Raw genomic sequence first — 16084 nt, 5'->3', positions numbered from 1 at the left:
AAATTGACTGGGCTGCACAGAGCCCTGACCTCAACCCCATGGAACACATTTGGGATGAATTGGAACGTCGACTGCGAACCAGGCCTAATCACCCAACATCCGTGCCCGATCTCACTAATACTCTTGGGGCTGAATGAAAGCAAGTCCCTGCAGCAATGTTCCAATATCTAGTGGAAAGCCTTCCCAGAGAGTGGAGGCTGTTATAGCAGCAAAGGGGAGACCAACGGCATATTAATGTCCATTATTTTGGAGTGAGATGTTTGACGAGCAGGTGTCCACATACTTCTGGTCATGTAGTGTATCTTAAGAGGGAATGCACTAACTGTAAGTCTCTCTGGATAAGAACGTCTGCCAGGTGACAAAAATGTTAATGTAAATTTAGGACACAGCCCTATTAATCATGTATCTGTATTTCTGGCTCAAAGCCATGAACCACATACCATTATGTTAGTCCTGGATATACAGTGACTTTTCACACTTTAGTACAGGTATTCAGTACTGTAGAGTGAGATGTATATAACGACTTCCAAGGTTCAGAATCAGAGTCAGCGATGTTGGGGTTAGTTTGTGTTATTATATTAAAACATGCAGTCTGTGTGTTTTGGTCACTCACGCTTCTTCACCATAAATTAGAATGTGTATGGATTATTTCAATGCACAATATGTACATACTGTGTAACCAATTTCAAACATACAGTACTCAAAGACAAACAGACTTTTTAGGACATGAACAGTAATACCAGCTATGTGATTCTGCTGGCAGACTTTCAGCCCTATTGCTTTTACCTTGTTGTTCCCTTTTTGATTTCCCTTGGAGTCATGTTTTATTTTTTTGGGGACTGTTTTTATGCTGTCCAGTAGATATGGTTGGGATGTTGATATAATATCCGTTCTAACTGTATATGTACCCTCCGTAAATGGTTGTTTGTTGCCTCAGAAAATCGATAGCAAGCCCAAGGCGACATTGCATCATTTTTATGACTTACTTCCATGTCAAATCTAATTGAAAATTAATAATTTGTTGGAGTAAGGCAGGAGAGGATAATTAAGCAATAAGGCACGAGGGGGTGTGGTATATGGCCAATATACCACGGCTAAGGGCTGTTCTTACGCACGACAAGGTCCTATTGGCCATATACCACAAACCCCAGATGTGCCTTATTGCTCTTATAAACTGTTTACCAATGTAATTAGAGCAGTAAAAATAAATGTTTTGTCATACCCGTGGTATATAGTCTGATATAGGGTGGATGTCAGCCAATCAGCATTCAGGGCTCGAACCACCCAGTTTATAATAGCAAATATATCATGTATAAGTGATTTTATTCCCTTTTATTCCATCCCTGAATGATAGGACTGATTGCCATGCCCTTCCTCTCCAGGTTGTCCCTGACCTCAGATTATGAGTAGGCTGCCTACTACTCTTTTCAGACACATTATACTTTCCCCATTGTATCCCCTGTGGCTTCACACAGTATTTCACAGTCAGTGACTGTTAGGGACTCTCGGTACACACCTGCACAACTTTTATGACAGTAACAATACAGTAGCAACGTTGTGTTACCTATTGTGTCTTTATTTCCTCAGTGTGAGTTAATGTAGCTTCTCTATGTGGCCTGTGAGGGCTGTTGTTAGGGGGATTACTCAGTGTTTCCTTGACACCCGTCCTCTCAGCATCTTTGATTGGCAGCCCAGACACTAATCCCTTATTTACTGAACCCGGTTACTCTGACTGCATTTCAAATGGCACCCTATTCCCTACATAGTGCTCTACTTTTGAACAGGGCCCATAGGGCTCTGGTTAAAAGTAGTGTACTATGTAGACTAGAGAATAGGACACACTCTCTCTGCCTCTAGAAGAGGAGGTGGTCCGCTGCTTCATCCCATCCACTTTCAGGCTGCTACATCACTACATACAAAGCTTCCACATAAAAAACAACATTTGTATTACAATTTGTGATAGACGCAGAGTAAGCCGTTGAATGGCGGCAATTCTGTAGCCCTTCTGAATGTATAGTATGTACTAATATAGAGTTTATACTGTATGTCTGTGGTGGGGAGTGGGAGGGGTGTCGTGCTGTGGAGCTACAGCGTCTGCATCCTACACGGCACGTTATTCCCTACATAGTCTACTACTTTTGTCTAGAGCTCCATGGCCCCTGGTGAAAAGTAGTGCACTTTATTGGGAATATGGTGCCATTTGAGACGAGGCCAATATACTTGTTCCCCACTGTCAAGAGAACTGCATGTGACTGGCTCTGTCAAGTGTTCATGACACCCTGTCAGTCAACTGTCAAGACACGGGTCCAAAATGTGTTCAAAATGGCACCGTATTCCCGGTGCCCTGGTCAAAGGTAATATCAGGGCATCTGGATAGATGAAAAGCTGTCTCATAAAAAGCATATTGATGTGTTAGTTAAGAAGCTGAGAATGAAAATGGGTTTCTTCTATAGAAATAGCTAAGTAGTAGAAAGCTGATTATTCAGTCGACGTTCCTATCAGTCCTAGATCATGGCGAAGTCATCTATATGAACGTAGCTGCCGCTACATTAAAGCCGTTAGATGCAGTTTATCATCGCGCACTGCGCCATATTACAGGCGACAATTTTAGTGCTCATCACTACATTCTCTACCAGAAAGTCGGTCGGCCCTCTTTGATGTCACGTAGGTTGATACATTCCTATGTTTTCATATATAAAGCCCTTTTACAAAAAGTCCCACTGTACATAACATCCATTACTATACTTTAGACATACGAGTTACCGCACTCAGTCTCAGGGATGGCTTACTCTGGAAATTCCTGAGTTAGGTAAATCAGCTTTTAGTGTTTTTGAACCTTGTCTGTGGAACAATCTTCAGAATGTTCTGAAATGTGATGTTTTAGGCCAATTCAGAACGCTGATTGAGGACCGTTTTACTGATGAAAATCTTTGTTTTTCATGGCCACGTTTTTCTTTCTGTTTGAATTTTGAATTTAGATTTTGATGTGTGTATTTTCTGTCATTTATGTAATTCAGGGCTCATCTGTAAAAGAGACCTTGGACTCATTAGGACTCCCTGATAAAGTAAAGGTTTAATAAAATAGGGAATGGTGTGCCATTTGGGACGCAGACCGGAACTTCAGAATTTTAATTTTTTATTTTACCTTTATTTAACTAGGCAAGTCAGTTAAGAACAAATTCTTATTTTCAATGACGGCCTAGGAACAGTGGGTTAACTGCCTTGTTCAGGGGCAGAACGACAGATTTGTACCTTGTCAGCTCGGGGATTCGAACTTGCAACCTTTTGGTTACAAGCCCAACGCTCTAACCACTAGGCTAAAAACTGCTGTCAAAAACGGTCTGCTAGTTTTTGACGGAGATATCACTTGACATTCATATTTTCTTCCTATAGTGAATAGCGGAAGAGGGGATATTTGAGGGGCTAATTTCCCATAATGTGCTGTACTATCTCAAAGTATGTCCCTGTATATATCTACGTGTCTGCTGTGTCCATGTTGAGAGTTGTTTGACAGCCTTAACTGAGCTGTAGATAACCACCGTGCATCACCTCCCCAAGCCAACGCACCTCCACCGTCTTTAATGTGTGATAAAAGCCGAGCACATCTGGGTATTGCTTACACAATGCAGGCCTAACACAATGACGGTCTAAACCGTTTAACCCCGTGGGGGGCAGGGAGCGTCGATACAAGCGTCAGGCGAACAATGTTCCTCTGAAAAAGGAGTCTTCTCCGCAGCCTCCGAGCTCCATAAGACCTTTCCTGGTCTATGAGAGGAGCTGCGTGTTCAGTTTTTTTTTTCTTCATCCCCCTGCTTTTCTTTTCTCCTTTGTCTCCCTAGCTAATTCAATTTTGTCTTCTCCGATCGACGGCTTAAACGCAGACAATCTTATCAGGGGCTGTGCAAGCAGGTTTGAAAGACGGTGATTGAAGCGCCCAGTATTTCCAAGTATTTCCAGTGCAGACGGGCCTTTCAGGGGTCTTAATTGCGAGGAGTGGTTTTCGGTGGTCCCTACCGTCCCAACACCTCATGCATTTACCCCCCCCCCCCCCCTCCATTTACCATGATACTGTACCTGATCATGGCTCTAGAGCTGTCTAGAGCCTGTCTGTTGGTTTGTCTGATGACATGGGTTTAGTATTCTGCTCCAGTGTGTAGGTAGGAAGGCTTTTGAGATCCACTGAAATAGAGTGGGTCTACAACATAGGCATTAGTTGTTTTGTCTTTTATTTGATCTATCCTAGACAGCGAATGACAATCACAAAATATTCTATATTCTGGGGGCACCCTACTCCATCCCTCCCCTCGAAATGTTTCTATATGTAATTACCTTTGCATTTCCAGTTCATTACCTTTTGTTTGGTTATTTAGTTATGTGGGTTATTTTTAAATGGCATCCGTTTCTCTCCCCTTTGTCTGCTCAGTCGTACATGGAGGACCACTTGAAGAACAAGAACCGTCTGGAGAGGGAGTGGGAGGCGATGTGTGGCTACCTGGCCGAGCCCGGCGCCTGTAACGTGGGCCAGGACAAACACAACACCAAGAGGAACCGCACCGACGCCGTGGTTGTCTGTGAGTAGTTTTACACCTCTCTGACCGTGTGGTCGGGATTGACCGCAGTACGACCACATCTCTCAGTAGTCGATTACTAGGTTATTCATGACCATGTGAACTGACGGAGAAAAACAGTATTTTCTATTCCATATCATTTATCAATACTTCAATGTTTCAATCGTGGAAAAGCAAAAAATGTGTGGTGAGTTATGTATTTCTACTACAGATGATCATTCCAGAATAACCTTGAAGGCCGAGAATAACCATGGCAACTCCGATTACATCAATGCTAGCCCAATTGTGAGTACCAGTCCACATCCCATACTCCTTCGCTTTAATGTTTCTTTTAAGCTTTATTGTTGCAGCTCTACACAAAGGCCAGTTGAGATCTGATTTTGAATTCAATTTGTTTTTGTGATTTGTCATAAATGTGCCTATTGATCCTTTCGCCTTTGTTCCTCCACACTTTGCACCTCAATGAATTTGCCGTGTCTTGTGAAATAATAGTTTGTCACCTTCCCTGTTTTGAAAATGGCTGCTCTCTTGAGATAACAGCTCGGTTTTAATGTACTCTTTCCAGAACAATGAATGTATTATTATTTAGACTCAATAATGTGTCCCCAGAACAAATCCAAAACGGCTCAAATATCAGAAAAGTTCAGGGTTATATTCTTGTATAAAAAATAAATAAAAAACATTTCATAGTAAATGCCAGTTCTGATTTCCCTGAGGCTGCTAGAGATGGATTCCATTGAAAAAGAATAGGAAACCATGCATTTCAAATACAGCAGGGAAAACTCTTTGGAGAGATGGACTAAAAGCCTATTACTGTATACCACCTAACAGGACATCTGGAAGTTTGAACACCAGTGCTTGACTTGGGCAGGAGCTCACCGGAGCTGTCGCGGGTGGCATTCTGGGAAATATTTGAATAAGGCTTTACAATAAGCAGTGTGTTCATTTAACACTGTTACGGTGTCTATATGGGTCCACAGACTCAACGCTTTCAGTGTTGATTTGACACTCTCAGTGTTTTTTTATTGATTTTTTTACACTGGAGAATTTGCTGTCTACCAAAAATTATTACCGGCACCTATTTCAGACCAAGTCAAGCACTGTTGACCTCGTGTATTTATTGTATTTCATGCCTTTTAATGCATTCATAATGTGTTAAGATATAGTGATATCATCCTTTCATTATAACAATCTATACGTATTACTGCTTCTGAAGCCATAGTATAAAATCGACTTCTACTTATTCGTGTTGTCGTTGGGCTGAATCTCATCGCTCTCCTCCCTATTTCAGTCTCTGTTTGATAAGAACAACTTCTACAAGATTGTCCTTTCAAGATCTGTAATGATCCATTTCCATCTCTCCAATATTAGAACATCAAACCAAATGATCTCTTCCCTGTATTTGCGTTTCCTTTCAAAGTGGGAAACAATTAAATGACAAGTGGAGTTGTCATTTGGAGTCGTTTCTCCACTCCTCCGTGTTGCTATTAGTAGTCAGAGTGGGTTATGCTGTGCTTGGTGCAGAGCAGAGCGGAGTAGACACAGTAATCAGTGATCCAGCGCTGTACGGATGAAAGCATGGTAATTACGCCACAACAGGACCCCTGGCTGAGCCCTGCGAAACTACCATAATTACATCTGTCAACACACCCTCTTCCTCCTCATTAGCCCAAGGGAAATGGCCCGCAAGTAAATCATTTGTCATCTTTTTCTTGGAATGCCGGGTTCGAGTGGTAATGGGGTGGTAAGGGGGGGGGGGGGCATCCTCTCTACCCCCACAGACATGGAGGGGTGACACAAAAAATTACCTTAGACACCCATTATGCCCCGATGCTCCTCCAAACTTCTTCAGCTCAGGTCAACAGACGATTGGGCACCCACAATGTACAATGTCATTGGTGTGAGGTTTAGCTGAAAGGAATCCAGCACGCAGTGTCTGCGTTCTAAATTGCACTCTATTCCCTAAATAGCACTACTTTTAACCAAAGCCTTATGGGCCCTGGTCAACAGTAGTGCACTACAAGGGAATCATTGTTTAAATATTTAATAAGATTTGAATATTCTGTTCGATTTTTTTTTTTTACCTCAAACCTCAAACCAAACTACTTTTATTTGGTAAAGATGCTGTTTTCCCAAGGTCTATCTAGCTTTCCCACCAACAGAGAGAGAAGAGCAGGAGAGAAGCTGAAATACGGAGGCCATCTTTTCATGTGCTGCCTTTAGTATTCAGACAGTGATGTCAGGCAGCGCATAGCTACTGTATGTCTGTGTCCTTGAGATTGCCTAACAGGGAGCTGGAGCCTCTAGCTTTTAGCATCAAGTCTTTCATTTCTGTCAGGATAAAAAAAATAAAAAGCTATCTGTGGAATTTCAACTAGGCAGGAGAGTGTGATGCTAACAAAGCACCGCTATCTAACTGAGGTTCTTCTTTAGTTCTTCTCCAGAAATGCCATTTCAAATAACACGGCTAGGCAACAGGAATTCCGGGTGATCTTACAAAACGTATTTGTAAATCCAGGTGCATTTTAATGGACCATGCTAGCTAGCTTCATATTATGGTTGAGTATAGCTACCAAAACTCAACTGAGTTTCCATATCTTATGCTTCACATCTGTAGTCAAAGTGATTAGAATTTAGCTAAACCTCTATAATCATCTCCCCTAGACAGTGCTAATATAACTACTATGAAATCTCATAAAGAAAGAAGTTCATAAAAGAAGATAAGACGTCCATTAAGACAATCTACTGTGTCTCTACAGCAGATCCTGGTATTATTATCTGGGAGCATCCCAAATAGCACCCTATCCTTATATAGTGCACTACTTTTGACTAGAGCCATATTGGCCCTGGTCAAAAGTAGTGTACTATAACAGGGAATAGGGTGCCTTTATGGACTCAGCCTCTGTCTCCTCTCTGTTATTGCTCCAGCCCTAAATGGCTCCCTGTAAGTGCTGCACAATTGCATCCATTTCCATAGTAATGGGTGTGGATGTCAGTCATTGGAGTGTCATCCAGTGGAGATTCAGGACTGATTTCTGTGTAACACAAAGGTTTATCCCTTTCTTCTTCTCTATATTAAGATATATACTTATCTCAATGCAAGACTATTGAATGAAACGGTTGTATTGTATGAACCTTTGCAGTATGAAAGCATAGGAACATACAAGGGCTATGATTCATTTCATACAAAACAGAACTCGGACTGTGGAAGAATATACCGTAATACCATGTTTACCTCAAAAAATACAGAACAACCATGTTTTTTGGCACATTGCAAAATGGAACCCATAAAGTACAAATGCCCAATGAACTGAAGTGCACTGATTCAGCTGGTTAGCTCTGGTTAGCGCAGGCTGCCCACCTTAAATGGAAACCAAAGTGTTTATTTGGGGAATAGAAATTCTGTTGCACCCCATCATTACACATTCATGATGCTTGAAGTGTGTTTGACTGATGGTCTCACCGAAATAACCAGCCTCTAATCAGCCGAATATAAAAAAAGCCATCTTCTGTAATGAAACAATGGCTTTGTCTGTGTGTTACAAAATAGCCTAAATTCCAAAGGGTTTACTCATGTCTTCTCTATTCTTCTTCTCCTTTTAACAATAGCCATGACTAATAATGCTCATGTGTCTTCTCTATTCTTCTTCTCCTTTTAACAATAGCCATGACTAATAATGCTCATGTGTCTTCTCTATTCTTCTTCTCCTTTTAACAATAGCCATGACTAATAATGCTCATGTGCAATTTGTCTTGTAAATATCTGATATTTTGTAAACGTTAGTAGTCTCCCCTTGGTTCATTGGCTTTCTCAGACTAATATGAATAGACAGACGGTAAAGGCCAGGGTCTTGTTCGGTGGAGCTGGATGTAGAGCTGGTATCAAGCCCATTATGTTGGCTCTTTAATATAAAACAGAGCTTCAGGGGCAATTGCAGAACTCCTTCTATCTTTTCCTCCACCCTCTGTATCTCCGGGTTCTGCATGCCAACACTCCACACCCATACGCACACGCGCACACGCACGCACACACACACACACACACACACACACACACAGAGAGAGGAGAGAGACACCCCGATCGCCTCTTCTATAGGCCTCTGTGACATTCTCTGACTAGCATCAATAATATGTTGGAGAGGCGATGTCATTTCCTTTGAACATGGTCTTCCTCTAATCAGAGGCATTAAAGAATAGCCATGCCTGGAGGATAGAGGGGGGGGGAAAGGTAACAGAGGGGGGCGAGAGAGAGAGAGAGAGAGAGAGAGAGAGAGAGAGAGAGAGAAGTGAACGGAGTGAAGAAGTAAATGTGAAAACAAAAACGGAGACCCGGACGGCCAGAGAGGAGAAAAGGTGGGAGTACAACCCTTAGATCCCTCAGAGAGAATGCATGGACTGCTGTTTCACTGTCTTGATAAGCCAGCTCTAACTGTAGAGACAGGGGTTTGGGTGTGTTCCAAATGGTGCCATTTGGTACGCAGCCAGGCAGTATGTTCTTGTCCCTTTACACAGAAGAGTTCACCCAGTTTTCGCACACAACTCTTGTTTCTTCTTCCCGTCTTTTCCCAGATGGACCATGACCCGAGGAACCCCATGTACATCTCTTCACAAGGCCCTCTACCCTCCACCGTGGCTGACTTCTGGCAGGTAACCCATAAAATGATCGGCGATGTCATTTTGAATGCTGAATAGCTCCTGTGTGTTTATGCTCCAGACTTGCTGTTTCTCGTGGTGATATGAAGTTTGCGTCTATTGCGTAACATGGGGCTGGTGAAAGCGGCTTTTTTTTTTTTCTCCACAAGAGAGGATCCCGACAAGACAATTGTCACGAAATCGTCTGTAAATCCCAAACGGCATGAGCTACAAACTCATAAGTCACCACCACCATGAGGCTGTCATGAAAACGACAATGTTGGTCGTTTGGCTCTACGACATCCACAAGCTTTATGGCAGTCGTCTGAACTCTGTCGCGGGCGTCCTCGCTTTGAAGAGGTCTTCTCACCAAACTGACTCTCCAGGTCTAACCATTGGAGCTACAAGCTGATATGTCACCAATATCGAAAGGGGGAGCTTCACGAACACAAAGGTGTCAGTTGTTCTGCTATACGGCACACACAAGCTTCAGGGGTGTCGTTTTGAAGGTAACCCAGTACCAGGCTTCTTATAGCGCTCAGATATAGGACAGACGCTTCAAAACCTTGTTCCTTACGATTTGTTTTTGGACCGTCTGTTTTGCCATTTATGAATGTGTTATTCAATGTGTTTCTATGGGCTATAGCAGTAAAGACCAAATTCAGTGTTTCATTTTAAAGGGTTCCCAAAATTCTAAATCAAATGGCTAAATGATCAATTTTAACCCAATTCCATATGTTAGCTCAGTAGATATTGCGATCTAAGGGCTTAGACTTACAGGGGTTAATGAAACTATGAAATGTACATTTACTGCAGGATCATTTTACTTTTTTTTTGTTGCTATTCTGACAACCCAGCAACGCTTTGCTGCCTCAGATTTATGCCGGGTTGCCAAATGGTGTTATTATGCATTAATGTGAAAGCACCCCAGTCATTATGAGGGCCATTGCTACCATACAGTCGAGTTAATGCATCAGCTGTGGTACCGCTGTGTCTGTAATATGTAAGCATGGACCAGAGACACGCACAGGCTTCGTACCAAATGGCACCCTATTCCCTTTATAGAGCACTGGTCAGAAGTAGCCCACTATATAAGTAATAGGGTGCCATTGGATACGCAACCATTAGACCAGCTGGCTCCTTTACTTCCCCCATGTTGAGCTGAAGGTACGCTGACAGTAGGTCCGTACATGTCATTATGTAGTCTGTATTCATGTAATGCCACACAGAAGGAAAGGTTTTCATTATTGAGAAGGCAGATGTCATTTTTAAAAGAGATGCTTGTTAATAATGGTGTTTTTCTGACGCGAATTGTGTGTGTCTGTGTGTGTGTGTGTGCGTGCGTGTGTGTGTGAATGCGTGCATTTGTGTGTGTGAGTGGTGTCAGGTTAGATGGTTGGTTTGTAACACAGCAATTATGCTTTTATCAAGCCATTACGCTTCCCTTTGTTTGAAAAGTGCACCTTGATTGAATACACCATTTTGAATGGACTTTTGTTAATGTGCTGTTGTTACTCTTTAATGTCACATTTTTAAGCACCTCGTGAAAAAGTTGCTTATTGTTTTCTTGTTTGTTTGTTCTTTATTTCATCAAGTGAATAAACAACATATCCATTATCCAAATCTAATTCAAACAATTTACAGCTGAATATTTGGATTAGTTTACACTAAAACTAGCTTATCATAACTTGCAAATAATTGAAAATCAAAACAACAGTATACCCAGAGAGATGACTTTAAAAGATTGCAATAAGTAATGAGTCTTTCAACTTTCAGTATTGTTACATTGGCCTTGAATGTACTTAAAAACTATTTCCAAATAAACTAACAGAGGTGCAGGAGACGAGGAGTCTTTAGCTTTGGTCTGTCTAATCCGCACTGGGCTCCTGCAGCTCTCTCTAATCCTCCCCTCCCTTCCTCCCTCCCTCCTTTCCCTCACTACATACCCTCATACCCCCAGCCCTCCACCTTCCCTCCTTTCCATTACCTCTGCTCAACCATGGCCTCACCCTCTCCACTCTCTCTCTCCCTCTGCTATTCTCTCTCTCTCTCTTTCTCTCTCTCTTATCCTCCCTCTTGTCTCTCGCTCTCGCTCTCCCTCCCCTCTCTCTCCCCCTCTACTCTCTCTCTCCCCCTCTACTCTCTCTCTCCCCCTCTACCCTCTCTCTCTCCCCCTCTACTCTCTCTCTCCCCCTCTGTTCTCTCCTTAGAGTTCAGGGAATAAGCCAGTCACAGTGAGGGTTCAAAGAGCTCCCAAACAGAGATTTTGACTTGGTTCTCTTTTTATTCTCTGCTTGTGTGCTCAATAATGGAGTGGGGATGTCTAATCACTAAATTACTTTAGAAGTTAATTAAATAAAAAAGTATTGATTGAATTCATTTGTTTATTCTACACTCTTAGAAAAAAAGGTTCCAAAAGGGTTCTTCGGCTGTCAACATAGGAGGACCTCCTACTGTATTAACTCCTACTGTATTAACTCATAGCGTATTGACTCATACTGTATTAAAATCCTACTGTATTAACTCATAGTGTGTTGACTCATACTGTATTAACTCATACTGTATTGACTCATAGGGTATTACCTCCTACTGTATTAACGCCTACTGTATTGACTCCTACTGTATTAACTCCTACTCTATTGACTCAGTGTATTGACTCCTACTGTATTAACTCCTACTGTATTGACTCCCAGTGTATTGACTCCTACTCTATTGACTCCTAGTGTATTGACTCCTACTGTATTTACTCCTACTGTATTGACTCCCCGTGTATTGACTCCTACTCTATTGACTCAGTGTATTGACTCCTACTGTATTAACTCCTACTGTATTGACTCCCAGTGTATTGACTCCTACTCTATTGACTCCTACTGTATTAACTCCTACTGTATTGACTCATAGTGTATTACCATCTACTGTATTAACTTTTACTGTATTAACTCCTACTGTATTAGCGCCAGCTGTATTGACTCCTTCTGTATTAACTCATACTGTATTGACTCATCCTTCATGAGTGCCCTGCTGTTGTTAATATGACTAGATTTGAGCCCTCCTATGTTCCCTTGTGTCTTCAGATGGTGTGGGAGAATGGCTGTGTGGTCATCGTCATGCTAACGCCCCTGTCGGAAAATGGAGTCAAACAGTGTCAACAGTACTGGCCGGACGAGGGCTTCAATGTCTACCATGTTTATGAGGTAAAACAATGATCCTTGTTTAGGATGTGTTCTTTATTTGTTTAATATATTATTCATCTTCATTTTTATGAAATGGGGTGGTATTGTCCTTCCACATATCTGTTTGGAGTTGATTTGGTCCAGGGGTGTCACACAGGGAGAGTTGTTGTACAGTAATTGATATGCAGGTAACTGCCAAAATAATAGAAACACCAGTAAATGAGGGACACAAAGTATATTGAAAGCAGGTGCTTCCACACAGGTGTGGTTCCTGAGTTATTAAGCAATTAACATCCCATCATGCTTACATACAAACCTTATTGGCCAAGTTGCGTGCACTGAGCGTGCAAAATAAATGTACACATATTTGTTACTTCATAATTTCCCCCACACGGTTTGTACGCGTGAGCGAGCGTCTGCGTAGCCAAGCGCTAAACTAGAACTTGGTTCTGTTTGAGACACGCCACGAGCTGCAAGTCCCCTCCTTATTGGATACAATCCCACACGTTTGCTTGAAAGACGAATGAGGAGATATTTATCAAAGATAACTAACTAAAAACTAACTAGGCTTCCATTTTTATCTGTGGATTAATCGTCGGAGTAGAGAAACACACGATTGTTGCAGAATTTTACAAAGAACCAGCTAAAAAAGGGACCGTATTCATGATCAGGTTAAATAACAACTCAATGTTCATCTCCCATGACAAACTGCTAGCAACACCTATCTAGCTGAATGTCCATGAATGTTTCATGTGTGTTTTGACCTGTCCCCAAATTAGTATAGTTGGTGTCATGATCGCGTCCAGTGTGGATAGACAAAATCAACATGCACATGATGGTGCATGAGTGGTCACTGAATGGTTTGATGAGTATGAAAACAATGTAAACCATATGCCATGGTAGTCTCAGTCACCAGATCACAACCCAATTGAACACTTATGGGACATTCTGGAGCGGCGCCTGAGACAGTGTTTCCCACCACCATCAAATGATGGAAGGATGGTGTCGCGTCACTCCAATAGAGTTCCAGACACTTGTAGAATCTTTGCCAAGGTGCATTGAAGCTGTTCTGGCTCGTGGAAGCCCAACACTTTATGTTGGTGTTTCCTTTATTTTGGCAGTTACCTGTACCTGGTAATACTGTAGTTCTCACCACAGAAATAGAATCACTAGAACGGACATCTCTATCCAAGTCATTAGTGCCATAATGGGTGTACCCATGAATTTACTGGTCAAATTGCCATGGCCAGAGGTTTTAAGCCTGTTCTGTTGATTCTATTTCTATTGTTCTCACTCCCTTCCCTTGTCTATGCAGGTGAACCTGGTATCAGAACACATCTGGTGTGAGGACTTCCTGGTCAGGAGTTTCTACCTGAAGAACCTGCAGACCAACGAGACGCGCACCGTCACGCAGTTCCACTTCCTTTCCTGGGTGGACCGCAGCATCCCTGACTCAGCCAGGATCATGCTGGACTTCCGTAGGTAGGCCACCTGTCCCCGTCTGACCAACGGCTGCTCCTTTTGTCTCTTGTAACTTTCCCAGGTTTTCCAGAACCCCCCGCTTGGAGATTTCCAGATATCTTGCTTATTCCCTCCTAATTCTGGGAATCTACCAACCGGGATTTGTAGGAATTTGGGGAAAGTAACCAGAATTTTGTAACCTTAGGGGTTAGCTTGTGATATGAAAACGCTCCTTTTGTTGTTGCCCTGCTTTCACTTGTCTACCTGTTCTCTCCGCTGATCTTTTCTCTTTAACTCCTGTAGAGAATGGGTTTATATGGCTGTTCCTGTAAGACTTATGTTTCTGCACTACTTCTTTGATCGTAGGGCTATTTTCTCTCCTCTGCTCATGCAAGGCAGCAAATTAACCGTCCTCATGGCATGGCTTGAATTTTTTTAATTCAAACAGCCAATTAAATGGTAAATGTCAAACTAAAAAACCTGGGCCAATGGAAGGGAAAGCCAATGACTGTCTAACCTCTCCTCCCTTGTTCTTCATCTGATGTATGCTGGCAGAAGAGCCGCAATAGGCCCCCAGGGAAACACCCTGAAAGGAATGGGAAATCCCACTCCAAATAAGAATATGTGCCTTCAGATGTGTGGATGGATGGAATTCTATCCTCCTTCGTCACAATTTAGACCAGAAAAAAAAACGAGTTGATAATTGCTTTGTTCTTCTGTGATTTTCTTTCTTCTCATATTTGTGCTGTATTTAAAACTGAAGTGCAAAAACATGATGTCCAAGAAAGGCACTAATTTTTTAGCCTATCATCTGAACTCTCCCTGACCTCTACTGGTGCTGAAAGCTCGTACCTACACTCTAAAAAAAATGCTGGATTGTTTGGTTGACCCAACTGCTAGGTTGCAGGCATTGGGTCACTTAGTTAGGTTGTTTTCTTTAAACAACTTCTGGGTTATTGATGCTGGGTGCTGGGTTATTGGTGCTGGGTTATTGATGCTGGGTGCTGGGTTATTGGTGCTGGGTTATTGATGCTGGGTGCTGGGTTATTGGTGCTGGGTTATTGATGCTGGGTACTGGGTTATTGAGACATTTACTCTAATGGGTGGCCAATAAGATCTAGCTGAAAGCCACAGCCTAATACGACACGCCTCCTCAAAATAACCCTTAGGATTACGTTTAAAAAAAAAGACCCAGCTGCTAGGTCAACCCAGCATGAGAGTAACAAATACCCAATTGATGGTTAAATTAACCCATGTTTGGGGTAATCCCAACACCCCTACTTGTTGGGTTATTCACGCTACCCAACTGGCTGAGTCAAAATACTGAAGTCTGCTTCATGTTTAATAACGAATACAGAACTCAGCTGTGGCGGGGCTTGCGCTCTTGCTGGTACGTAAGTCCATCTAATTGGAGTAGCTCTGCAGGTTAGAGAGAGCTCCCCATGCTAAAAGGGTAATTGCTATTACACTAGAGGTCATTTGGTATCCAGCCCCCTCACTACGGTAGCGGGCTCATGTAGAGGAGGTGAGTAGGATTCGCGCTCTCACGATAAGGTAGCCCTTACCTGCGACTTCAAAATCAGTGTCACCTTCAGCCCATGAGGAAATGTCCTCTTGGTCTAATGATTTAAGGGGTTGGTTTCCCGGAGCAGGAGACAAGAGTTCAGGATCCCACCTTTGACCCTCATATCCCCACAATGCACCGCTCGTGTAGTGGTTTTGGCCAACTAAGAAATTAGCGGTTGCCAGTGTCATTTTTGTGACGTTGCAGCTAGTAATATGAGCCCAGTTGCATAGTCACAAAAGTGATCATTGGAAACCGTGTCTCTTCAGCCAGGCCTGTGCGCACACTTTCTGTCTCTCTCTCTCTCTCTCTCTCTCTCGCTGCTCCTCTCACTTTCACTTTTCCACCCCTTTGGTTTGCACAATAACTCCCACCACCTCTGTTCACTCTCAAACTACTGAAAATGCCTGGTTTGTTTGATAAATTACCTGTAAAATGCGTTTTATTTTTCGTTTTACTTGGATGACGTTTTTCTTTCACAAACAAATGCTCCTTCTCATTGTTCAAAAAGTGTTATTCATTTTAATGTTAATTTTAAAATATGTAGTAAATGGAATATGGTTTGTTATAAATGTTATATGCATGCTAGGTCACAACAATTATATGCTACTGTATATCACGTACAATGCTAGTATTTCATCAATTACTGTATATAAAATTATAATATTCCTGTGTAGGGTTAGAAT

At 42.3% G+C, this 16084-nt stretch overlaps 1 protein-coding gene across 2 annotated transcripts in view; it reads left to right on the top strand.

Annotated features, from left to right (window-relative positions):
• Window positions 1-16084, top strand: part of ptprn2 (protein tyrosine phosphatase receptor type N2) — a 277091-nt gene that overhangs the window by 248908 nt on the left and 12099 nt on the right. For both annotated transcript variants that reach the window (XM_029756151.1, XM_029756150.1), the window contains exons 14-18: window positions 4424-4571; window positions 4780-4853; window positions 9138-9215; window positions 12275-12394; window positions 13689-13855. In XM_029756151.1, the coding sequence (XP_029612011.1) occupies window positions 4424-4571; window positions 4780-4853; window positions 9138-9215; window positions 12275-12394; window positions 13689-13855 (587 nt within the window). The remainder of the gene's footprint in view (window positions 1-4423; window positions 4572-4779; window positions 4854-9137; window positions 9216-12274; window positions 12395-13688; window positions 13856-16084) is intronic.

This window comes from Salmo trutta, chromosome 6 (genome assembly GCF_901001165.1).
Source record: "Salmo trutta chromosome 6, fSalTru1.1, whole genome shotgun sequence".
NCBI classification, from domain to species: Eukaryota; Metazoa; Chordata; class Actinopteri; order Salmoniformes; family Salmonidae; genus Salmo; species Salmo trutta.
This window is presented reverse-complemented; position numbering and strand designations above follow the sequence as displayed.